Here is a 27103-nt window from a genome sequence, read left to right as displayed (position 1 = left end):
TGTTTACCTACATAGGATTTTGTTGCTGTAGATCACTAATTGAAGGACATTCACCAGAAAGGATTTTTTGGATTTTTGTGAAAAAACAGAAGTATATATATATATATATATATATATATATATATATATATATATGTATGTACTAAATTCATGTGTGTTTCTGTTTCTGGCATATATTCAATTAAGATAAATGAATCCATTGGATTAATAAGTATGCATTATATATATACATATAATATGTATTATAAATTATATATAGTTTATATATTATGTACATAAATATATGGATATATCCAATTTAAGATAAATTAATACACTAGGTTATTTCCAGTGCATCTTATCGATACAATTATTTCAACTCTCATTATAAATTCTATCTCTAGCTCTAATTGGAATTCATAAAAGTTTAGTTAACATAAAATGTATCATCTTATTTCTAAATATTTAATTTTCTAGGCACAGAGTTTTTATAAGCCACACAAAGTCTCTGCTTTAGTCAGTATTAAGCTTTCATCTTTGATACAAATATCCTATAAAAGATCACCTTGCAAAATTGGATTGGTACTGCTTACAAGCTGATTATAAGAAGATGACAAAGAGAACAAGTCCAAGAATGGAAAGAATATGGTTTTAATTCCTGTCATTACTGTACAATCAGCTCTTTCCAGTTAAAGAGCCGACCAACCTTGGCAAGTCTTCTTTGCTTAACGTCTTGGTTGCTGACTTTTGCCACCACTTTCATTGTCAGTTTGAATCATCTTTGGAGAAAGAAATAAAGAAAACAGAAATGTTTCTTGGCTTGACAAGCAACAGCAAGATGGAAGTGATAGAAGACAGTAAACTCTCTGCTGATTTGTTCCTATGTTCTTTTTTTGTTCTGGCACAGGTAGTAGAAACAACCCTCATGAGATCCTCTTCTGATGATTAGAAAAATGTTCTGAAATACTTGCTCATCTAGCATTGGACCACTGTTGTTAAAAAAGCATCTTCTAGATTACAATATTACACCTAGGAAGGTACAGAGGACTTCTTTGTTCACATGGAGAAGCAGAATCATTGTTTCTTCTTTTTTTAAATTTTTTAAGGTATTGTTGACATACAATATTATGTTAGTTTCAAGTGTACAACATATTGATTTGACATTTATGTACATTGCAAAATGGTCATCACAGTAAGTCCAGTTACCATCTGTCACATTACAAATTTAATACAGTGTTATTGATTATATTCACCATGTTGTATATTACATTCCCATGACTTACTTATTTTATAACTGGAAGTCTGTACTTCTTAATCCCCCTCACCCATTTTGCCCATTGCCCAAACCTTCTTTCTTCTGGGGAACACCAATCTGTTCTTCTGCATCCTTGAGTCCAGGTTTTGTTTCCACATACAAGTGAAGTCATGAAGCATTTGTCTATCTCTGTTTGAATTGAGTTTGCTAATATTTTGTTGGGATTTTTCCATCTATGTTCATCAAGGATATTGGCCTATAATTTTCTTTTTGTGTGGTGTTCTACTCCGGTTTGGGTATCAGGGTAATACTGTCCATGTAAAATGAATTTGAAAGGTTTCCAACCTCTTCAATTTTTTGGAAGAGTTTGAAAGGATAGGTATTACATCTTTAACTATTTGGTAGTATTAACCAACAAAGCTGTCTTGTCCCAGATTTTTGTGTGTTGGAGGGTTTATTTGAGTTTTCTCTCATGTCTTTAGGTGGATACTGTGAACTTTTCTCTTGCAACTGTTTTTGCTGCATCGTCTAGATTTTGGTATATCTTATTTGTTTTCTTTTATCTCTAGGTATTATTTATTTATTTTTTAACTTCTTCTATGACCCCACAGTTGTTCAGTAACATATTGTTTTATCTCTTCATATTTGCTGTTTTTCCGGTTGTCTTCTTGTAACTGACAATTAGTTTCATATTACTGTGGTCAGAAAATATGCTTGATATGATTTTAATTTTCTTGAACTTTTGAAACTTGTTTTATCACCTAATATGTCATCTATTCTCAAGAATGAGCCACATGGACTTGAGAAGAATATGTATCCTGTTTTATAAATAGGTCAAGTCTATTTGGTCTAATATGTCATTTAAGGCTGATGTTTCCTTATTGATTTTCTGTCTGGTTGACCCATCCACTGAGAAAAGTTGAGTGGTAAATCCCCCATTATCATTGTATTGCTGTCAGTTTCTCCCTTTAGGTCCATTGGTATTTGTTATACATATTTAGTGCTCCAATATTGGGTGCATATATATTTATACCTGTTTTATCTTATTGGACTGACCCCTTTATCATTATATAATGTCTTTCTTCATCTTTTATCATGGTCTATTTTAAAGTCTATTTTGTCTATAAGAGTATAGCTACTCCAGCTTTCTTTTTGTTTCCATGTGCATGAAACATCATTTTCTATCCCTTCATTTTCAGTTTGTGTACCCTTACATCTGAAGTGAGACTCTTATTGACAGTATATAAATTGTATCTTTTTAAAAAAAGATTTTATTTATTTATTTATTTGACACAGAAAGAAAGAGCACAAGAAGGTAGGTGGGGAGAAGCAGGTTCCCCACTGAGCAGAAAGCTCAAGGTGGGGCTTGATTCCAGGACCCTGGGATCATAACCTGAGCTGAGGCAGACACTTAAATGACTGAGCTACCCAGGTGCATCTAAATTTGTCCTTTTTTAAGATCCATTTAAGATCCATTCAGCCACTCTTTGTCTTTTGATTGCAGAATTCAGTCCATCTACATTTGAAATAATTCCTGATAGGTATATACTTATTGCCATTTTGTTCATTGTTTTCTGGCCATTTTTGCAGTTCTTCTCTTTCTTTCTTCTTTTTTCTTTTCTTTGTGGCTTGGTGAATTTATTTAATGTTATGTTTAGATTCCTTTCTTATTTTCTTTTTTGTATTTACGTTATGTTTTTGCTTTGTGATTTCCAGGAGGCTTACATATAACAGCCTATTTATATAACAGTCTTTTTTTAAGTTGATAGCAACTTAAATTTGAACACATTCCAATACTTTTACTCCCCTGCCAATTTATGTTTTTGATGTCACATTTTACATTTTTTATTGTATATGTCTCTTAATTATTATAGTTTTAGTTAATTTTACTACTTTTGCCTTTTAACCTTCTGAAGTAACTTTAAAAGTGATTAACCTATTGCCTTTCCTATATTCTTACCTTTTCTGGTGAGATTTTCACTTTCATATGTTTCCTTGTTATTATTTTTTGCCTTTTTTTTTTTTTTCAGCTTAAAGAGGTCCCTTCAATATTTCTTGTAAGGTCAGTTTGGTAGTAGTAAACTCCTTTAGTTTTTGCTTTTCTAAAAAACTCTTTATCTCTCCTTCAAATCTGAATAAATAATCTTGCCAGGTAGCATATTTTTGGTTGAAACTTTTTTTGTTTTTTGTTTTTTGTCTTTCTTTCAGCACTTTGGATATATTGTACCACTCCCTTCTGGCCTGAAAAGTTTCTGTTGAGAAATCTGCTGATTGCTTTATGGAGTTTCCCTTTTAACTTTTTTTTTTTTTTCCTTTATGCTTTTAAGATTCTCTCTTTAGCTGTTGGCAATTTAATTATTATATTACTTGGTGTGGAGCTATTTGAGTTCATTTTATATGAAGTTCTCTGGGCTTACTGGTCCTGGATGTCCATTTCCCTTCTCAGGTAAAGGAAGTTTTCAGCCATTATTTTTTTAAATAAGCTTTCTGTCTCTTTCTCTCTTTCGTCTTCTGGACCTTTCTGAATGTTATTCTGTTTGATATTATCTCAGAGGTCCCTTAAATTATTTTCATTTATTATTATTACTATTTTGGGGCCCCTCTGCCTGGATGAGTCTAATGCTTTCTCTTCCAAGTTGCTGATCCATTCTTCTACTTCATCCAGTCTGCTATTGAACCCCCTGCATATTTTTCAGCTCAGTCGTATTCTTCAGATCTGTGACATCTGTTTGGTACTTTCTTGTTTTCTATCTCTTTGTTAAAGTTCTCACTATGCTCATCCATTCTTCTCCCGAGTTCAGTGAACATCTTTATGACCATTACTTTAAGTTCTTTATCAGGTATATCTTATCATTAGATCTTTTTCTGAATTTTTGTCTTGTTCTTTTATTTAGAATATATTTCTGTTTCTTCATTGTGTTTGACTCTCTGTGTTTCTGTATATTTGGCAAAATAGCTACCTCCTTCAGTCTTGATCCTACTCATTCAACCTTGCCCTAGCTTTTGGTTATTCCTTGAACTTTTATGTTTGTGGTTGTCTAAAATTCCTGATTTATTCTTGATATAACCCCATGTTAGAGTCATTGATCCGAGGGGAAGAATCTCATTTAGCACCTGATTTCAGGCTGATTGGAAGCCAAACCCTCAGACAACAGCTTTAGAGTATGTAAATATATACAGTCCTATGAGTCTGCAATTGTAATCCCTGTTAGCTTCCAGACCAGGAGATCTGGAGGTGTCCCCTAGGTGATAATTGGATTGGGAGCTCCAAAAGAGTATATGAGCTCCTTTCTGGGAAGTCACACTGAGCTACAGTAAAGTCAAGGGAGTGTACAAGCATGGTGTCTCCCTGGTTTTGCTCCTAGACCTCTAAATGTGTAAAAAAAAAAAACAGAAGCATGTCCTTCAGGCTGAAGCTACAGGCTAAGTAAATAGGCCTTTTTCATAGGAAGACAGGAGCTGTGTTTCAGTCTGCTGTCTGCATACTTCCCTATGGGCAGTGGCCTGCCAGGAGCTGTCTTTCTGGTTGTTACAGTCCCATGGAGCTCTGGAATGCCAGTCCTCTTGGCCATCAGGGTCAGGTGATCGAGACCCCTGTGTAGATTGCACATGCCCCTGACTCTAGCAAGGCAGCGAAGAGTTTAGTAGGCAGCGTATGCCTGCCTGCTTCAGAAAGACAGAAAGAAAATGTCTTGTTTATGCATGCTTGCAGGCTTCAGTGATACAGCAAGAGAGAACTCTTGTCAGTGCATGCACTATCTTTAGGCAGAGTGTGGAAAGATGCCATGACTGCTTGTTCTTGTCTTCCCTAGTCATGGAACGGGGGAATTATAATTGCCTCTGCTCTCTAGTTTCAGCAAGTGCTATAAGTTCTTACCCCAACTTGTCCCAGCCATGATTCCATGTCCAAGCTTACCTGCTTATAGTAGCAATTTGTGTGGAGAGTATAACAATGGCATCTGTCAGTGCCTCTGTCTCCAGGGAGAATCTCAGGTACCCCCCACCCCTCAACCCAATGACCTCAGATCAGCAAATGGATCTCCCTCACCAATATTCTAAGTATTTTTCAAATTGCTATTTATTCACTGGAACTTAGGGAGAGCATGACCACACATGAGACTTCCAAGAGGGGAACTTCAGTTTCCTATGGCACTTTGGGATCCCCAGACATCAGCCTCATTGGTTTTCCAAACCAGACATTCTGGGGGTTCACTTTTCTGGTGCGCAACCCCCAGGCCAGGATGCCTGATGTGGGACACCAACCCTTTGTTCCTCTGGGAGATATGCTTATCAGATGAGATCCCTCCCAATTGTGTGTTGCTGCATTGGGGGTGGGGTTTTTGCAAGATTTTTTCTCTGTCTCATCTACCATTCTTTTTTTTTTTTTTTTAAAGATTTTATTTATTTGACAAACAGAGATCACAAATAGGCAGAGAAGCAGGCAGAGAGAGAGGAGGAAGCAGGCTCCCTGCTGAGCAGAGAGCATGATGTGGGGCTCGATCCCAGGACCCTGGGATCATGACCTGAGCCAAAGGCAGAGGCTTTAACCCACTGAACCACCCAGGTGCCCCTCATCTACCATTCTTGATGTGGTCGTTTTATCCTTTATTGCAGAGAAAAGTTCATCTAGTTTTCAGATCTTTCCCAGAGGGAAATGATCCTTATGTAGGTGTAGACTTGGAAGTTCATGGGAGGAAGTGAGTCCACAACCTTCCTACACTGCCATCTTGGACCCTGCTCAATCATTGTCTCTTTCTATTACAACAGATAATCTTAATTTTTTTTTTTTCTCATAAGTAGGAAGGGGCACTTGGGTGGCTCAGTGGGTTAAGCCTCTGCCTTCGGCTCAGGTCATGATCTTTGGGTCCTGGAATAGAGCCCCACATGGGCTCTTTTCTCAATGGGGAACCTGCTTCCCCTCTCTCTCTGCCTGCCTCTCTGCCTACTTATGATCTCTCTCTGTCAAATAAATAAATAAAATCTTTTTTAAAAAAAAAGGAAATAGGAAGAAAATTTTCATTTATTCCAAAATATTTCCCATCATATTTTATTTAATGATTTTCAATAATGACATTTTTGGTCCATTATCCATGGTGAATGAAAAAATAGCATAGTAGTGATTATTTCCTTTTGAAGATATTTTAGTATTGCCTGCTTGTTCTCCTGATAGTAGGTACGCAGTGAAGCAATCCAAAGAGAGGAAAGAAAGTATAAGAACTCAATAATAAATTTAAGGTAACTGAAACAGTAGAAATGAGATTCCACTTCAAACGTAAGTACCAATATGTCAACATTTGCACTTGAAAAGCAAAATCCTTATTATACAAACACACAAAATTTTGTAGTGGCACATAAAAAACAAAAATTGATGATAAATATCTCTTTGGGAACTGGTTCCTCCATGTTTTATTCCTGTTCTAAAGAAAATAAGCCAAAATAAATGAATCATCTATTTCGGGTTATCTGCTTCCAATGCCCAAGGTCCCCAGATACTCCTAATTCCCAAATTCTCCCAATCACTATACTCAGGATTATATGGGACATTCAAAATACACAAATTTGAGTGTTCATGAACAGAGGAATGGTCTGTAGATTTTAGAAATATGTCTGAAAATGGATGTGTGTTTGATGTAGGAGAGGTGGATAAACTCACCAATGACAAAAGGCAATAAAAAGGAAATTAAATTAAAGGCTGCAGATAGAGAGGAAAAAATAATAAAAGAATGGATCTTCAAGAGAAATAGTATACTTATTAACCTAAGTCATGACAGATAAACAAAGATATCTCAAACTATGTTGAGAAAGAGGGACAACTATATTCATGTCGGGAAAGGAATGTGCTGGAATTGTGGTGTCTATGCACAAAGTAGAGTAGCGAGCTGGAAGATAAGGAAGAGGAATATGCCATCCTATTTTTATCCTTTCATCTTGGTCTTTGCTAGCTCTATTTCCCTCAGCTATAAACCAAAAGACTAATAATAATCCCAGGAAACTCCAAGGCTAACATTTTGGAACTCAGGTGTCCTTACTGACAAACCTGCTGATAAACTTGTTGTAAAACTAGATTAAAAATTTTACTCAAGGACATTTTATTTATTAAAATCTATTTCAGTTAGTATACCTAAGACCTAAGGTGATTTCTGCCCTATACAAGGAGAAATAGAAGAGCAAAATGTCCCAAAAATATTCCACAAAATTTTTAGTAGCTTTTCAGATGTTTCTGGGACAGTCTGCTAACTTCTTGAGAAAAATGTTGCTTTGGGTCTATTTTTCAATCATTTCAATCATTAAAAATCTATTAGCTTACTTTCACTACTGTCCTCATTTTCTGTGACAGTTTTGTTAAAAGGAAAATAAAACAATCTCAATGAGTATGAACTGAGAAATGTAACAAAACTTTCCTATGTTCTACAATTTTCCTTTGAAGAAAGATAACCAGAAATCCCTCTGCTTTCTCCATTTCCTGTCTCTTCTCCTTCATAAAAATTTTTTTGTCTTATATTCTATTACATTTTGAAAGTTGTTCATAAATGCAGTGATTTCCTAAATAGATTTCCCACTCCCCAGGTAGTATATAAGACATCTAGTAGAATGCAGAAAATATAAACATATATTATAATGTAGAAAGTAAATTAAAATTATTAATATTTAATAAACAAATTAATATTGGTCCCTCCCAAACACATATTATCCCGCTCTAGCAGTTGGTCTCATATCACCTAGGGTAAAAAATTTTTGAAAGGAAAAAAGAAATTCCATAGTTTGAGGGAGATTGACAGTGGCACCATAAATTCCTTCCTCTGAAAACATTATAGTTCAGTGTGCCTGCTCTAAGAGATTTACAGCATTTAACTTAATAGTAGAATCTTTATTATACTGTCTGTATTAGTACTGCTGCACAACAAACCTCCACAAACCTAACTGCTTAAACAACACGAATTTATTATCTGACAGTTCTGCAGGTCCAAAGTCCTTATGTGGGCCTCACCAGGCTAAAGTCAGGATGTTAGCAGACTGATTCCTTTCTGGAGGTGCTAGAAGAGAATCTGTTTCCATGTTCGTTTGGGTTTGTTGGGAGATTCCAATTCCCTGTGGTTGCATGACTCTAATGCAGTCTATGTATTCTTGCTGGTTGGCAGTTGATAGCCATTCCCAGCTTCTGGAAGCCACCCCCTTCTTTGACTCATGACCTTCATCCTCTGTCTTCAAAGCCAGCAACAATAAAGCAAGTCTTTCTCATGTTTTAAATTTCATCTCTCCTTTCCCACTGCATCTCTCTGACCTCCTCTTCTGCCTTTCTTTTCCACTTTTTAAGAACTCATGTAATTTGACTGTTATCTCCTGAAAGCTCAGGATAAACTCCCCATAATAATGCCCTTAAACTTAATCACATCCACAGTATCCCTCTTGCCACATAAAATAACATAGTTAAGGATTCTGGGGGATTAGAGTCTGGGTGTCTTTGGCAGGACCATTATTCTGCCTTCCATGTCAAGAAATTATTTTGTGTCACAAAGAGGTTCACCTCATACCCTCACCATAACTAATAAATAAATAAAAACTAAGAATAAGAATTTCTTTACCTAAATATCTTTGAAATAAAAGTTTTGATCCATTGTTAAAAATATTAAACTGTTCCAGTTTTTAATAGCAAAAACACCAACTAATTGACATAAATTTCAATAAAAGCTTTGGTATATTTGATAAATCAGGTTGAAATGCTAGTAAATTATTTACAAATGCACCAACCATGCACTGCTGCCATTTTCACTAAGCATTGAGAGTGAACTTAAAACCTGTTATCAAAATGAAGTGAAACTTTAAAATTTATGTCCACACAAAAACCTGTATATGGATATTTAAAGCAGCTTTATTTATAATTACCAAAACCTGGAACAAACCAAGATGTCTTAAAGCAGGTGAAGAGATAAACTGTGGCATACCTAGACAATGAAATATTCAGTGACAAAAAGAAATGAGTTATCAATCTATGAAAAGACATGAAAGAACCTGACGTACATATTACTAAGTGAAAGAAGCCAATCTAAAAAGTCTATATTCTGTTTGATTCCAACTATATGACATCCTGGAAAAGGCAAATTTATGGAAACAATAAAATGGTGCTAGGGTGGCTCACTTGGTTAAGCGTCTGCCTTTGGCTCAGGTCATGATCTCAGTGTCCTGCAACGGAGCCCCGCCTCAGGCTCCCTGGTAAGCAGGGAGTCTGCCTCTCCCTCTCCTTCTGCTCCTCACCACTGCATTTGGTCTCTCTCTCAAAGAAATAAATAAATAATCTTTAAAATCTATGGAAACAGTAAAAAGATCAATGGTTGCCAGGAGTTCGGAGTAAAAGGAGGGATGAACATGTGGAGTATAAAGAATTTTTAAGGCAGTGGAAATACTCTGTATGATACCATAATAATGAATACATATCATTTTACATTTGTTTAAATCCATAGAAAGTACAACACCAGGAATAAACCCTAATGTTTACTATGGGCTTTAGTAATTATGATGTATTAATGTATCAATTGTAGTAAATGTACCACTTTTGTGGGGGAATGTTGATGATGGAAGAGGTTATGCATGTGTGGAGGTAGGAGGAATATAGAGGAATATGGAAAATCTCTGTACCTTTCTCTCAATTTTACTGTGAACCATTTTTCTTAAAAAAAAAAGTCTTAAAAAAATAAAAAATGAAGTGAACCAGATTTTAAAATTGTTTATGAAATATAAAATGAAAGGTTAAAAAATAATGAACACTACCACTACCACATTGCTATCATCAAAATTACATTGTACCAAATGAGTGAAAAAAGGTTATAAATAAAATATGGGGTTTTTTTAAGATTATTTATTTATTTATTTGACAGACAGAGATCACAGGTAGGCAGAGAGGCAGGCAGAGAGAGAGGAGGAAGCAGAATCCCTGCCGCACAGAGAGCCGGATGCAGGGCTCGATCCCAGGACCCTGGGATCATGACCTGAGCCAAAGGCAGAGGCTTTAACCCACTGAGCCACCCAGGCACCCCAAAATATGTTTTTAAATAATGTTTATTTCATCTTTAGCTCATCGTTTAAAAGTGTTCGTGTTTCCAAATGGACAACACTAATGTAACAGTAATTTATATAACAAATAAGTGTATTGATCTAAGTAAATATCTTCTAAAAATAAATATACATATTTATGGTGTACATGCTAAATTTTTACTTACAAGTATGAGCTATCAAGTTGAAAATTATGTTAATAAATTCATACTAAATACATTTGATGGCTACACTGCAAGTTAAAACTGTGTAAACTAAATGCTTATCAATTTGGTATCATCACTTTTGTAAGAATTTTATAACAAGTAATCAAGCTTTGATTTGTCATCATTTTAGACTGCTACTCAAAAATGTCATAAGAGAATGGTTACTAAGGGAGCCCAGAATCTTTCCATTTTGGAAATGTACAACAGACATTTTTAAATACCACTTTTTCTAATAGGTAACTGAATTTTAAATATTGAATTCTAAAAGTGACAGGAACACTTGATATATCATTTATACTTTCTTAGAGTGCAGGAAATTTTATTTGCTTGTTATCTTAACACATAGCCCCTCATTTCTTACCTTCATAAACATCCAAATAAAATTTTCTAAATGTATTAGCAACAGGTAGAAAACCTCTGGCTTTCTTTGTTTCTCCATGGTTGTGTAATGGACATTTTTGGTGAATAGAAAGACTAGTGACAAGCAAAGTTGTACATACTTTTAGTAAATGGGTAATGAATTACAAATAATGCTTGTAATTCTCAAATCATGCTATTTATTTATGTCTGTGTGTGTATTTGTGGCTAGTTGGCAAACACAGCATTAGTGCCTTTAAAAAGACAAGTTAAGTGAAATAAGTCAGACAGAGAAAGATAAATACCATCCTACTCACATGTGGAATCTAAAAAGCAAAACAAAGAGACAAACAGTAACCAAAAACCAGATTATTAAATAGAGAGAACAAACTGGTGGTTGTCAGAGGGGAGGCTGGCAGGGGGATGGGTGAAGCAGATAAAGGGGATTAAAAGCACAAACTTCCAGTTATAAAATAAAGAAGTCACAGAGATGAAAAGTACAACATAGAAAATATGGTGAATAAGATTGTAATATTTGGTGACAGATGGTGACTGCATTTATCATGATGAGCAGAGTAATGTATAGAAGTGTTGAATACGTTGTACACCTGAAACTAATAAAACACTGTATGTCAATTATACTTCAATAAATAAATAAATAAATAAATAAATATGTATATATATTCCACTCACCAAACTATTCCCTGAGCCCCAGAGCCAATAGGCTTCAAATTCTGGTAGCGCTTGAGAACTGTGAAGGTTGAGTCTCCCACTTCCACACTGTAGAATTGGTTGTCAACTTTGCTTTTGCTCATGTTGTAATGTTTGGCAATATATGACACATCCACTTGTTTATCGAATCCCTGTGAAAAGAACAACAAAAACATGAGAAAATGAACAAACAGAATGATAGCAAGATATAGAAAAGCATGTTCTTTTAATATACTAATTCATAGTCTTCTATCATCATTACATAAACCTGTATTTCATATAAAAAATATGTATTCATCTATGTAAGATAATCTGGAGTAAATGAACTCAGAAAAATACATAGAAAAATTTGTTTTCAATATTAAAACTATTAATAATAAAATAATCTTACATTAGATCTATATAATCTTTTCTGAATGTTTCATTAAAACCATTTAATTATTTATGAAGCAAACATGTACTAAACATACTGGGTCCATTGCCTAGGCTAGAAATTTCAGAGTTGATTCCTAGTCATCCATTATAAAATCATAGGAGAAAGGATAAGAGATTGTATCTATATCCATTTCTCAGAAAGAAACGAGATACAAGATAATGTGCAGTTTAATTTTTTAATTAGGTAAATTGAATTAAATAGTGTTAACTTCATCTGTTCTCAATAACACCAAAAATGCTATTATCTTACATTAAACATTGAATAATTTTAGTCCAAATTAACATTATTCTAAAATGCTACATGACATCTATTTATTCTTTGCAAGCTTAGATTTAAATATCTTGATTTTGTATCTTTTGTTTATCTTTAAGAGTTCTTCTCCCTATTATATTTACCAATTGAAGAGTATGTCCTTAAAATTTTGAATCATGATTTATGAATATACTTAATGTAAATATCCATTATGCATGATTATTGTTTACACATAAATAAACTTATATTGTATTTTGTAACATTAAATAGTTCCAACTTTATACATAGAAAGAATCTTATATGATATTGTCTAGCTTGTTTCTTGTGGCACACACTAGTGGATGTCTACCCAATAGTCATCCTTTCTCCTTTTTGCCAATTTTGCTCAGGTTTTGAGGATTCATGTTCTGTGGGTTCCTTCCCAATCCCAAAAATTGAAAATGGAATAGTTCAAATCAATGGTTCTCTTTAGAAGTGGCATTAACCTTTCCTGGGCATTTGGGAAATTGTGGGCATGTTTTGGTATACCATATGGTGGGAGATGTGCCTTTTAGTCAGCTTATCAAACAATGCTGGTTGTCCTGCAATGAGTGGGACATTCATGAATAATTTCTTACATACCTCATGACTTTTGAGTTATGCCAAAGTTTTAATTAGTAAATGAAAAAAAAAAAACAACCCTGCCTTTAGTGTTCTGAGTCCAGAATCTAAACTAAAAAGATCTTTGTATGGTTTTAATATGCATTTACTTCTGGAAATGTGATTCTTAACATAATTTGAAAGAAGATTTAGACCTTCTTAGGCTCTGAACCTCTGGTTGGTCATAAAACCATTGTCCTTAGAAATACTTTGGCATTTCATTTCTAAATAAAAAGAACTGAAATAGAAGTACAAACTAACGTGTCCCTACATGCTTTTGGAAAGGGAGCCAGGTGGCACCAAATTATATAAACAAGGAAAGTACAGTGGGGACTACAAGGACTGAGTGGCAAAACTTACCAATCTAGTGCACGGACCTTACAACCCCAGACAGACTTAAAGTAAAATGTTCGTGATCAGCACCAGCCCATGACTGGAAGACACATGGTGGCAGCCAATCCAGTACAAATACACACAGATCTCAAAGAACAGAATGGACTAAAGATGAGGAATCTAGGTTGTTTGGACAAAAGACTGAAAATTCAGGTGATTTATGAGTACAATAAGGAGAGGACTGAAATCCAGGAGATAAGTCTGGGAAGCATGGAATAGGAAATTAAACAAGGCTATTAAAAAAAAGGGACACCTGGGTGGCTCAGAGAGTTGAAGCCTCTGCCTTCGGCTCAGGTCATGGTCCCAGGTTTCGGGGATCAAGACCCACATCGGGCTCTCTGCTCAGCAGGGAGCCTGCTTCCTCCTCTCTCTCTCTCTGCCTGCTTGTGATCTCTCCCTCTCTGTCAAATAAATAAATAAATAAATCTTAAAAAAAAAAAAAAGACTATATTAAAAAACAGGATAGGGGTACCTGGGTGACAGAGCCGGTCGAACATTGGATTCTTAGTTTCTGCTGAGGTCCTGATCTTAGGGTAGAGAGACAGAGATCGGCCTAGGCTCCATGCTCAGCAGAGTCCACTTCAGACTCTCTTAGCCCCTACTCTACCATGCGCATGCTCTCTCTCTCTCAAAATAAATCTTAAAAACAGAAACAAAAAAACAGGGAACTATAAATCTGTTCAGGGAGGCTGTAATTTGTAATTTGGAATGGATGAAGTGCCTGACTTAATTTGCCATGTTCTAATTCTTTTTTTTTTTTAAAGATTTTATTTATTGATTTGACAGAGAGAGATCACAAGTAGACAGAGAGGCAGGCAGAGAGAGAGAGAGAGAGAGAGAGAGAGAGAGAGAAGCAGGCTCCCTGCCAAGCAGAGAGCCCGATGCGGGACTTGATCCCAGGACCCTGAGATCATGACCTGAGCCGAAAGCAGCGGCTTAACCCACTGAGCCACCCAGGCGCCCCTGCCATGTTCTAATTCTTTTTATATCCCTTAATGTTCTCATTTCTGACCACCCAAAAAATTCTTAGCGCACACTAGCTTCATCAAACCTATATAATCCACTTTTTGTTCCCCCACTTATTCTCTTCACCTCAAAAATGTCATTGTTCCAACTGCATATATATGCTGAACATGTAATGTTTTATGCTCCAGACCCCTGACGTCATGCTGTATCTTGGTACCACCTTACTCCTTCACACTTGCCTGTGGCTTTTCTAGCCTTGGTCTCAGTCTTCACATTATACTTGAATCCACTGTGCTGGCCCTCCTCTTCCTACATTTTAATGTATATTCAAAGAAATCAAGGGAATTTAACAATTCACACATCTTTTTCAGACCAACCCGAAGAGATATTCTACTCAACATTTACAATCATTTACTCTAACAAATACTGATAATATACATATTAGGTGCCAGATGCTGGGTTTGGCCCTGGAGATACAACAAAAAGATAAGGTGTCTGTCTAGATGGAGGCAGTCAAGTAAACAAGTAGTTGAAATATGGATGATATATTCTATAGTAGAATAAAGAATAAGTGCTGGAAACAAAAAGGAATATCAACTGATTGCTTGCATTCATTCATTTTCATTAATTCATTTACTATATATAAAACAACTACTAGATGCCAATCCATGGGTATAACACTGGCAATGTTTGAGAGGAGACATGATCGTGTTTTCTCCGGCTAACGGTATCCCTGGCCCTCCCCGGAACTGCTTCTCAAATGTAGATGTATACCTGGAACACCTAAGGAGCTTGACAAAAGGCAAATCATTATCACACTGCCCTGGAGATTTGGATTTAGGTCATCATCATAGGTCGTGATGATCTGAAGATTCCTAGGCAATCCAGGAGGTTCTGATTGAAGATTTGAGAATCTGACTGAGAAAGTCAGATCAAAGCAATCGTTCTCCTGGTGTCCTTTCTGGAGCATCAGCATCAGCATGCCCTGGAAACCTGTTAGAAATGCTGATGCTCACTCCTATCCCATACCTATTGAATCAGAAACTCTGTAGGTAAGCCCCAATAATCTGGTTCCAGTAAGCCCTCTAAGTATGCTGATGAATGTTGAGAATGGTACATTATAGGGGAAGGATCACTGGAAGACTGTGAAACAGAACTTATACCTCTGACTGACATATGTGAAAAGTAAAATGATTATTTCTGCATCTATACCCGGGAACACATTTTGTGTCTTTATGGATTGCCGAATTCCATCGTTCACGGTGCACCCGAAGTGGAAATCAGAGTCCTAGTTAGGACAAGGATTACTCCTCACCCCAGATTCAAGTATTTGAAAGAGTCCCACCGCCCCAGACTCAAGGACTTAAGAAATCTCAGTATTGAGACAGGTTAACAGTTGGCCAGGTGCTTTAATGGAGTAAGTGTATCATTGCATCTCAGCAATTGTTCACACTGCTGAGAAGTGTCCAGTAGTTTTTGTCAGTGCATCCCTATAACAGAACTTTTCATACAATGGGGGAAGCTATATTTGGACTTAGTAGTTTGATAGAATTGGTTAAAACAATCCTAGAGTTTATACCAGCAGGAAACTCTCAGTAAGAGAATTCCCAGTCAAAAAGTGACAAAAAAGGTATTCAAATGAAATATCTAATGACTTGACACATTTTCTAAAATAAAAATTACTTAGTGATCTTTTATCTCCATTGTAATATCTCACAATAACATTGAAAATCATCATTATAAAGTTTGTGAATTCACACTTATACACACACACACACACACACAAATTTCAAGTATCCTTTTCATACCTAGTTTTGAATTAAACTTTACATAAAATCTAAAAGTTAGAAAACATCCTTCATAGTATGTCACATAATTGGGAAAAGGTTATTTTATTTTTTTTTAATTTGTTTAATTTTTGTTGGGGGGTGGGCAGAGAGCATGAGTGGGGTGGGGAGAGGCAGAGGGAAAGGGAGAGAGAGAATTCTAAGCAGTCTCCATGCCAGGTGAAGCCTGATGCAGACTTGATCTCATGACCCTGAGATCAGGACCTGAGCCAAAATCAAGAGCTGGACGCTTAACTGACTGAGTCACCTGGGCATCCCATGGGAAAAGGTATTTTAATTATTAAACAGTAAGACACAGAGAAAACAGCATTGGCAATTTTCTTGGATTGATGCTGTAACCAAAAATTTGATGGCAAATATGTTGTGTTGAAAAGCTTCTCCCAGATCTCATCTGTGCCCCAAGCTTACAAAAACAAATTGAATTTCAAAAAGCTCAGAACATATTTACTACAGTATATTTTATTCTCAATTTCCATGTAGTCTTCCTTGTCATGATTATAAAGTTCAAATATAAACTTCTTCCTGTAATATGTTCCTATGAAAGTATGCCATTAAGTATACTATAAAAAAGTTATCAATGCTAGAAAGATTTTTCTCCAGTTATGTGTTTTAGCATATTCTTAGTTCAGGTCACAGAACTGTTGAGCTAAACCCAAAAAGGGAAGAATCAAGCCCTCACACTGGGAAGGAATGACTTGCCTATAGTGTGAGGTACAGATTCTGAAGTTTTAAAATGGATCAGAACTACCTGAGGAGCTTGTAAAAAATAGATTGCTAGCCCCACTGAAAAGTTTCTGATTCAACAGGATTAGGGTAAGGCCAAGGTTCATATTGCTAACAAGTTCTACACTTAAGAGAACCACTATTTTAGAAAATAGTAGATGTAAAAGACATTTAAAGAGAGCTAGAGAGACCAAAACTGGAAGTAAATGCAGGTCAAACCAAGCAAACAAAAGATATAGAATCAAAAATTTCACGGTGACTCTCTTTGGTATCAGCACCTCATTAGCTGGCCCAGACATCATATTCCCAGGGGAGTGTTTCCCTCTCTCACAGGTGTAATATAGTATCCAATTAATGTTTTCTCGATTAGTTCATGAAAATAAACATTCTATCATCAATTTATATTGAATTTATACTAAAACCCAAAGGTATTCATAAATGCTCACCAATGGAAAGTCTCTTTCCAGAGAAGAAGTTAATTATGTTAATTAATTATGTTAATTATAATAAGACATATTATATTAAAAATTATAAATCACCACAGTGGTAACTTATGAAAATCAATATCAAAATAATTATAGGTTTGGAATAGTTTCTTTTATTATTGATTCACATTATTTTTTAAAGTAACTCATTACTGAATATTAATCTTGTGTTGAAATGAATCAATAATTATTTCTGTGTGGATATAAGAGAATTTTTTTGCAAAAATTCAAAGCAAATCAATTTCCTCCCTGTCCCCAACTGCCAAAATTTTTAAAGCTAAATTAAAGGAAGCTGTTATTGTTGCTGGCTGGTAGGCAGTTTATTAGAGAGGAAGTCTGAATATAATCTGTTCTGTGAAAAGACTTTATGTTCTGTAGACCAGTAAGAAAGTGCTTTGTGCAAAGAGTCCCCATAACCAGTTAGCTGCTAGCCTATAGCTATGGAGTTCTGAGAATAAAAACATCCTACATTACTGATCTTATCCTGAAGGTGTCCAAAACCTTGACTGCATTATTCTCAAACTTAATAACCTATATGCCACAAGTACTCCCTCCCCATTTTCATTTGTACATGACTGTTCTATGTTACTGCTAGTCAGTTCCCTAGCAGGAGACATTAAGGTTTAGAAATTTTTAGAGGTTAAGCTTCATTAGTTCCTCTTGAATGATATAGCTGAAAATAGCACCACGTCTGGATTATTTCTGTACTTAACAGCTGTGAAACCTTGAGTAAGTCGTTTTATTCTTTCATTCATTTGTTATTTATATTCTGATTTGTGCAGAACATCATCAAAGATAGGGGAACAATGAAACATTAAATCCAGGTTTAGGAACAGATCTCAAACAAAGCAGACTGGGAGATGACAGTTTTACCAGAAGGCTTAAGTTATGAATATCTATTGCCTTGAGCACAAAAGTGTCATTCTTCCACCAAGCCAAAAGAAAAAAATAATGACAACAACAACAAAACACAATGAGTGGCAAGTTTTGATTCATTAATCCCATAGAATATATCATACCAGTTCACAGGAAAGATAAAATTTCTCTAGCACTTAACTTCAGGAAGAATATATTCAATAGTTCTTTATATAATAACTCTGGGAATCAAACATCAGGCAGTTGATATATTTTTAATCAAAGACATAAAAATACATTTCATATGATTTATATATTTATATGAAATCAGTTCTCAATAATTCAAGGGGAGAAAGAAAAGTGAAGCGGTCTTAATTGCTTACCTACTAAAGGTGAACTTTATATTCTGTTAAATACTGTATTTAACACTGATGACAGGTGAGGAAAGTGGCATACAGAGCTGTTAGTTGGCTCACAGTCTTGGAACTATTAATTAGTGATGTCAATTAATATGAACTGAAGTTCATTCAACTCCAAAACACGGGCTCTTTTTTTTTTTAACTAAACCATTCACTAGGTCAGCTAAAATAATTTAGAACAATGATATGATTTTCTTAAGATAAGGTGAGCTATAGGAATAGGGCTTAGAGGACACCTGGGCAGCTCAGTGGGTTAAGCCACTGCCTTCGGCTCAAGTCATGATCTCAGGGTCCTGCAATCGAGCCCCACATCGGGCTCTCTGCCCAGCAGGGAGCCTGCTTCCCCCTCTCTCTCTGCCTGCTGCTCTGCCTACTTGTGATCTCTCTGTGTCTAAAAAATAAATAAAATCTTAAAAAAAAAAAAAAAAGGAATAGGGCTTAGAAAAATCAACCAAATGAAGTAATAGCATTCCCTTCTCTTATATTTATCAATTGATTTATCCCAGAGTCTGAATTTAACTGAACATTACATAATTCAGGGTTGAAATAGATAGTGTTGGTGAGGAAAAGCCAGACTTTCAGAACTGCCTAGAAATTTAAAGGGTCTGATTTCATTCATTTGCTAAATATATATTGATCACCTACTGTTTGCCATGCACTTTCAAAGATGTTATGGATATAACACTGATCTATCTCAACAGAATAGCCAAGATAAATTTGCTACAAAATGCATCTCCAGAAAATTAACTGGTCAGTCTGTTGGATATTATTTTAGTATTGTCATTTGGATACTGAAAGTATCTGCCAAAAAGTGATGATTGTGCTTTAGGCACAAATGATATTGAGCTATTCGTTCTCATAGTTATGACCAGCATATTGATTTGCTTCATGATGCTACTCCAACTGTTGCAGAAAGCAGAAACCATGCCTCTTATTCCATTTGTTATGGCAAAGAAGCATGTATTTAATCCATTTTTGAGTCGGAATCAAATTATTTACATTTGAGTTTTAAAGGAGGAGATTTGAGACAACAATACTTAAGGATATTTAGGACTCAATTTTGTTCTGTCAAGAGCATATTTTCTCCACTCTGTTTCCTAAAGCATTACTCTCTAAGGATGACTAAAGCCTGAAATGTATATGACTTTTATATTGGTTGCCCAGAGATGGGTACTCTGTGGAATCAATGGTGTATAACAAATCAATAATGAAGTAAAACTTTAAGACTTAAATTATGTTTAACCATTATTTTCAATGACGTGAAAAAGCACAAAACAGTAATCAATAATAGAGCAGGCCTGGCTTCTGCCTCTTGTTATCTGTATGTGAAGGAAGAAAACTAATACTGCTTCAATGCCTGCTATGCACCAAGCTGGTGTCAGGACCAGACACTGTGCTGGGTTATAATAAAACACTTCACATAAGACTTAATATTCTCATTTTGCAATTGAGAAATCCTAGACTAAGAACTTTAGGAAGGATAAAAATCTAGCTTTTATCTTAAAATCCTGACTATCAGGTGTTGGTTAAACTTTTTAAAATCTTACCGTCAGTGTACTTTTTTATGGAATGACAGCAATAATCTACTTCTTTTCATTAGTGAGAAGGTTAAATGAGATAGTGTATGTAAAACTCTCAGTGTGGTATAAGCTTATTAAAAAACCCTCAACAAAGTTGATTATTATTATCATTATTACTACTACTATAATTAGTATTATTGAGAAGTTAGATAACATTTAAAAACACGTAGCTAAGTAGCAATTTAAGAATGTTATTAACAAAAAGTTGGCTTGAACTGTAGGGTCATCCAAAGACACTATGATATTGCTATACAGTTAATGTTTAACCAACAGGGTTCAGAATGGTCAGGTAATAAAATATTTTCTGTATTTTTGTTTGTGGGAAAAATCATATTCCATGAATATTCATGGGCTATACCACATTTCCCAGCCTTGCCCTGCAGTTCTATTAGCGCCATGTGATGAGTTCTGCCCCATGAACCACAGTAGAAATGGCAGGTGTTAGCCAATGCAGGGGCATTTAGGGCATGTGCCACCACAATCCATCTCTTTCCACAATCTGGTGTCTTTTTTTTTTTTTTTTTAAATATCTTATTTATTTATTTCACAGAGAGAGAGATCACAAGTAGGCAGAGAGGCAGGCAGAGAGAGAGGAGGAAGCAGGCTCCCCGCTGAGCAGAGAGCCCGATGTGGGGCTCGATCCCAGGACCCTGGGATCATGACCTGAGCCGAAGGCAGAGGCTTAACCCACTGAGCCACCCAGGCGCCCCCACAATCTGGTGTCTTAGTTGACACAGCACGAGATGGCAAGAACCTAAATTCCTGAGTCACAAGGTGGCAGAAACCAAAATTCCTGAGTCACCCTCGTTAACCTATACTATAGTTTGTATTAGAAGAAATAACCTTTGCTCTGATAAGTCACTGAGACTTGAGGTCTACCTATTACTGGGGTATGTTTTTCATTCAACAAATATTTATTTTGGTCTTACAATTGTGTCAGGCAATGTTCCAGGCACCAAGAATAGAAAGTTCCTGCCCTCAAAGAGTTTAATATTAAATTCTTCCTTACAGGATCAAACCTGGAATGCTGGCTTCATTATCACAATGATCTAACCTACAGAACAAATCACACTGAATTCTACATTTCTTATTTACATATTTCCAGTTTGTCTACAATAAAAAAAAAAATTCTAAAATAGCAATAATAAGAGGTATTATAGAATCAAGACAGGAAAAATTTTCCAGGCTAATAAATAAGAGTTCATTTTTAAAGAAATTCTTTCTCAGGGTAGGAGTAAGAGGCTATATTCCCTCATAAGGAAGTAAAAGTCACTTAGGAATCAAAATGTTCACAAGTTATCAAAATTTCACTGACTTATCTATAAAACAATTTTTGTATTTTTAGAAGAGGAAATTAGAACTTATCAAACGATACATTTAAAATGGACACTAGAACTTTGTTTTCATATGTACAACAAAGAGCAGTGTTCTTTTTTTATCCTTTTCTTTTTTAATTTAAATTCAATAATTAACATATAATGTATTATTTGTTTCAGGGGTACAAGTCTGTGATTCATTAGTCTTATATAATACCCAGTGCAAAGAGCAGTATTCTTAAATCCAAATGATATTGATTCTGTCATTGCACAAACATAAAAAAGATCTAATCAGTACCAAAGTTTAGCAGTTCTGTGTTCTCTGAAGTCTGGGTTTTCATCTCTTTGGATATGCACTTTTGTAACTGCCTTAATCTTTTTTTTTTTTTAATTTATTTGACAGAGAGAGATCACAAGTAGATGGAGAGGCAGGCAGAGAGAGAGAGAGAGGGACGCAGGTCCCCCGCTGAGCAGAGAGCCCGATGTGGGACTCGATCCCAGGACCCTGAGATCATGACCTGAGCCGAAGGCAGCGGCTTAACCCACTGAGCCACCCAGGCGCCCCTGCCTTAATCTTTTTTAGAATAATTTAGAGATGTATAGAATATATAACCAAATAAATATTCACCTTTAGAGAAGATGAACAGAAGAGTTGAATGACACATTCTAAATTTGGAACTGGTTTTAGAACTCATTACCTAAGTTAACATTATTCTTCTTAACCTACTGAAAAATTCAGCCTTTGTTTATCATGTACCCCAATCTCAGATAATACCTGTACCAAAAAGTAAAATTATCACTTAATGCATTTTCCAAAGTCTCACATAGAATTAAAATAGTGCATTTATGGTATTAGTTGATTACTTAAGAATACTATATAGATCAAAATAGAAACCACATATTAAGCATGATTTACCATTCACTGAAAACCACAGATAATTCTGTGATATTTACAGCATAAATATTTTTAAAGATGTAGGCAATAACTTCATTTAAATTTGATTAATACCTCAACCATAACTGAACTTGTAGTACTAAGCTACATTTTTATTTGTACTAAGATCATTCAAAAAGAAGTCAGTTCAAACTCTTTTGTGCCTCAAGAAAACCAAAGACATACCCACAATCAAACAATATAGAAAAGTTCATCATTCCAGAACCAAATCTTAAGACCTTTACATTTTTTTGTTAATCTTTGTAGCCTAACTGAATCTACTCATTAACTCAAATAGTTATTTAATAAATCATTAGGCAAAAAAACCTGCCCAAGGTATAAGACACAAATACAACATTAAATTTACTCTTTTGAAATTCGCTGCAGCCATTGTCATGTGTGGGCATATGAAAAAAACTATTTTCAAACATCATGAAATACTCATTCATAAAAATAGAATTGTTAGTTATCCTGATAGTGTAGATATCTTAGTGATTTATTTTGTGATTCAAGATGTACCATGTTTTTACAATAATGTTTGCTATGTCTTTAATAATTTACCTGGACAGTCCAAGCACTAAAGCATTTATGTTGGGATTTTTTTTAAGGTATGCAAAATTAAATGCAATGTATAAGATATAGAAGAAAATCAGAGTTGGGCTTCCTCGAATAACACACAGGAGAAGAAACCCCTTAAAAGAAGAAACTAAGGGATGCCTGGGTGGCTCAGTCAGTTAAACAGCTGCCTTCACCTCAGGTCATGACCCCAAGGTCTTGAGATCAGGTCTCACATTGGGAACCAGCTTCTCCCTCTCCCTCAGCCTGCCACTCCAACTGCTTGTCTCTTGCTCGCTCTCTCTAGTAAATAAATAAAAAATCTTTAAAAAAAGGAAAAACTAAGGTAAATATTTTCTTTCCCTATTACATGAAAAACTAATATAATAAAGGAAAGGTTTATCAGTTTATACCTCAAAATCATAGCTATTTGTTTACGAAATACCCAGAACTTCAAATATATTCAGGTTCAATCTACTGATTTCCTTAAGCCATATTTATATGGAAGTCAATGTCTAAGTTGGTGTTTTGAGGTGGCAGACAATCCCCCTCAAATCTAAAATATACAACCAATGCTTTTCACAGACCAGCAAAAGTGGTTTTCAGTTTCCCTGTTACATTACACAGGTTTTCCTTTGCCTTGCCCCATCAGAATATATTTTCCTTTGTTGCTCTTTTCCTCTAATGTTGGTATAAAAGTCTTCCCATCTAAGATAGCCATCCAATTTTAAGTGTAAAAATTTTGACCAGATAGTTTCATTGTCTTTGAAGCAGAAACCCATAGACCCATCAAATGAGATAAAGTTGAGCAAATCAAGTTACGTTAAATTCAGTATGTTTTAAAAGCAAAGAAAAAAATTTTTAAACCATATAACCCTGGCATCATGTTTAATGTATTTTAAATGTCCTAGGTACTGTGATCTGAACGTATCACTTAAAACTAAACCATTCCATGGGCATTCTAGAATACCTATCTTTAGGAGTTCCCTGGTTTATTTATTTCCAAGTCTATAAAAACCTCTAAAAAGTGAATGCAGTCCATAAAATATTTGCTAAAATCCTGAAATTTCTAAAGATCAAAAGAGGAAAACATCTGAACACTAAAAAATAATAAATCAGAAGTGATTGGCAAATTTGCTATAAGAGTAAGTTTTCATCTATTTAGAATAGCCATCATCAGTGGCTAAGGAAATTATTCCATGTATACACATAGTGCTTTATTATCCAGACATTTGAGTAATAAAATCAAATTCAATCAACTAGACAAGTCATCTGTAATGTTTTATGTCTATTTAAAAAAAAAAACACTATCTTAACTAGGAAAAAATTCAACATGGTCAGTCTTGGCTATCTTATCTCATAAGGATTAAACCAAAAAATAGTAAGAACTCTAAAGACACTGAAGAACAATTTGACAATAACTTCAAAATGAGACTATTTTCGTCACATCCTCAGTAATATTTTAGACTTTATATATCACAAACATGCTTTGGAATTCATATAAGAGTGTTCTTTTTTCCTACTGGGGACCAATAAATCTTGGGCTTTTTTTGCATTTAATTGTAGTGTGTAAGTTCCCATTATATTTGACTGCTACTTGCTTCTGTTAAAACACTGTACACCAACAGATTTCAAAAAGTTCATAATGAGACCAGGGAAAGACCTTCTAGTAAAATAGCTGAGATTTCCAAGTCCAGAATAAAACACAATTGGATTATGCCTTTGATAATAGTGATGTGAAGATTAAATGAGGTAAAATAAACTCTTCTTTGGTAACTATTGAGGTTAGGCTTTTTTTCTGACTCCTTGTTTAACACATAGTTGTTGCTGCGTTCTTTAACTGAAAGAGGAATAGGTTTCAAGATTAGAAGCTCAGCCACTCTCCGTCGTGCTTTAGACACTGTGTTCTTTGTACCCCTAGTTTTTACAAGATGCAGCTTTATATTATAGGTACTTAGTAAAGACGTATTGAATACATAAATGGTGGAATCAATCTGTCAACACATAGCTATCTCCTTTCATAGAAAATGTAAGGAGGCAGAAAGAGTTTCTGTTTCATAGCCAAAAAGAACCTCAATGGGCTCAGTCTCTTTATTCCTAGTTCTACTTATATTTATAATTCTTGATTCATTGATTGAACCCTCTGTGAAAATCGGAAATTAAGAAATCATTTTAAATGATTCATAACCAACTCAAACATCAATAAACATTTAGAAAGGACAAGTTAATAATGTTTAGATAATTGTTAGGTTAACACTGATTTGTAATAGCAAAATAACCAAAATACAATTAAGTCCATTAATGTACACTTATAAAATGTTAAGATGTTGAAAAATTGACTTGATTTTGAAAAGCAAGGAAACAAATGTCTACTAGGGAAGTGGTGTTTCTCTATTAAGTTTTTATTTACCCTCTTTTATTCAAAAGATATTTATTGCACAGTAACGGAATTAAGGTAGATTTCTGGACTTGGAAATCAAAGATGAGGATGCCCTTGTCCTGTCCCTGAGGCAGTCAGTCCCCATGGAGAGGGAAAAACACAACCTGCACACCTAATGGTAATGTACGTCAGGATGTGATAAATGCTGTACGTACCCATGGACATGCATGCGGTTTCTAACAAGCATTTCTGTGTGTATGAATTCCTTGGCTAAAATCTTGACTCATCTGTTCAGTACCACAGAGTTCCAAAAGTAGCCCTTTAAACAGATTTTTTTTTCAATGTGGGAAAGTGAAATTAAACAGCTCTGCAATTCTCTGTTCAATTGAGAAAAGAAAGCTAAGAAGGCTCACCTGTTTTTCAGGGGGACTGAGAGAGTGTGTGCACTTTTCAATTCCTTGTCAGTCTATATTTTTGTAAAGGATTCATACAAGTCCAAACTAAAGATTATTCTTTACTGTCTAATATTACAAAGACAAATTTCTCCCCAGAATATAATCTTGCCTGCAAATCTGCCTACTGGAATATTTTTTAAAAATTTAATAGGAGTAGCTAAAAAATTCAATGACTCCTGTGTTCTTCAAGTAATTCAACTAAAAAATAAGGTCAACACCATTACAAATAATACACATATTTCCTTTTGATAAAAAACTATCCGGGAAAGTTTGTTCTCTATATTTTCTATAACTTCTTATTGATAAGAACTGGAAAAATTAGAAATATAAACATAATATAAAAAGCCACAGATTAAGACTCAAGAGAGTTGGAATCTGAGTATACTTGATCATATATCTTTGTGCATTGTCTGTCTGGCAAGAAGCTGGGAGCAACCTAACTCTCCTGGTGATCAGGGTAAACACTATAGCATACCAAGAACGTGTGAGATGTCTCATGAAATAAGAAGTTTCTGAAAAACATAGTTTGAAAGTGAAACCCAGTAGAAATTTCTGCCTCTAAAAATGAATACATTCTTTTCTCTAAATTGCTAGAACAGTAAATCAGGCACAGAGCTACAGAAGAGAAAATAAATAAATTAAACATTATCAAATAAAAATTTTACATGGAAAGTATATAAAATGGTCTTAGTCATGACCAGCAACATTCTGCTTACTGTAATATTTTTAGATTTTTAAGTTATTGAATTTGCATGTATCTAGATACCAAAGCTCATAGTAAGCAAAAAAAATTCAGTTACTAATAAAGTTCATGCTTCACTTCTCTTTCTTCCCTTGCTTTCAAAGAAGCCTTACTAGAAATAGACATTCTGCGTCTGTACCCAAATGTTGGGAGCTGATTTTAAAAAATAACTTCAACCTACAAAAAGACTCTGGATTAAAAAATATAGCATAAGTTTTGAGATCTTTTTTACTGAGAATTTTTGAAGTTCAGATTTAAACTTGAGGTATATAAAACATGAATTAGTTTTTTGTTTCGTTGTGGTTTGTTTTTAAGTATTAATGCCCTCAGTAAATGGATAGGCTCATGGCAGCTAATGAAATAGCACACAGTCGGGGCACCTGGGTGGCTCAGTGGGTTAAGCCTGTGCCTTCAGCTCAGGTCATGATCTCGGGGTCCTGGGATAGAGTCCCACATCGGGCTCTCTGCTCTGCAGGGAGCCTGCTTCCTCCTCTCTCTCTCTCTCTCTCTCTCTCTGCTTGCCTCTCTGCCCACTTGTGATCTCTCTCTGTCAAATAAATAAAATCTTAA

The 27103-nt window shown here is 35.1% G+C and overlaps 1 protein-coding gene across 5 annotated transcripts in view; it reads right to left on the bottom strand.

Annotated features, from left to right (window-relative positions):
• Positions 1–27103, bottom strand: part of LOC111154016 (mitogen-activated protein kinase 10) — a 582803-nt gene that overhangs the window by 121128 nt on the left and 434572 nt on the right. For 4 of the 5 annotated variants that reach the window (XM_022513381.1, XM_022513374.1, XM_022513389.1 and 1 more), the window contains one exon: positions 11539–11708. In XM_022513381.1, coding sequence (XP_022369089.1) covers positions 11539–11660 — 122 coding nt within the window. In that variant the 5' untranslated portion in view covers positions 11661–11708. Of the gene's footprint in view, positions 1–11538; positions 11709–27103 lie in introns of those variants that run through there. The other variant, XM_022513396.1, reaches the window with a different exon arrangement.

The sequence above is a fragment of the Enhydra lutris genome, unplaced genomic scaffold (genome assembly GCF_002288905.1).
Source record: "Enhydra lutris kenyoni isolate GAN:26980312 unplaced genomic scaffold, ASM228890v2 scaffoldscaffold3, whole genome shotgun sequence".
Taxonomy (NCBI): domain Eukaryota; kingdom Metazoa; phylum Chordata; class Mammalia; order Carnivora; family Mustelidae; genus Enhydra; species Enhydra lutris.
This window is presented reverse-complemented; position numbering and strand designations above follow the sequence as displayed.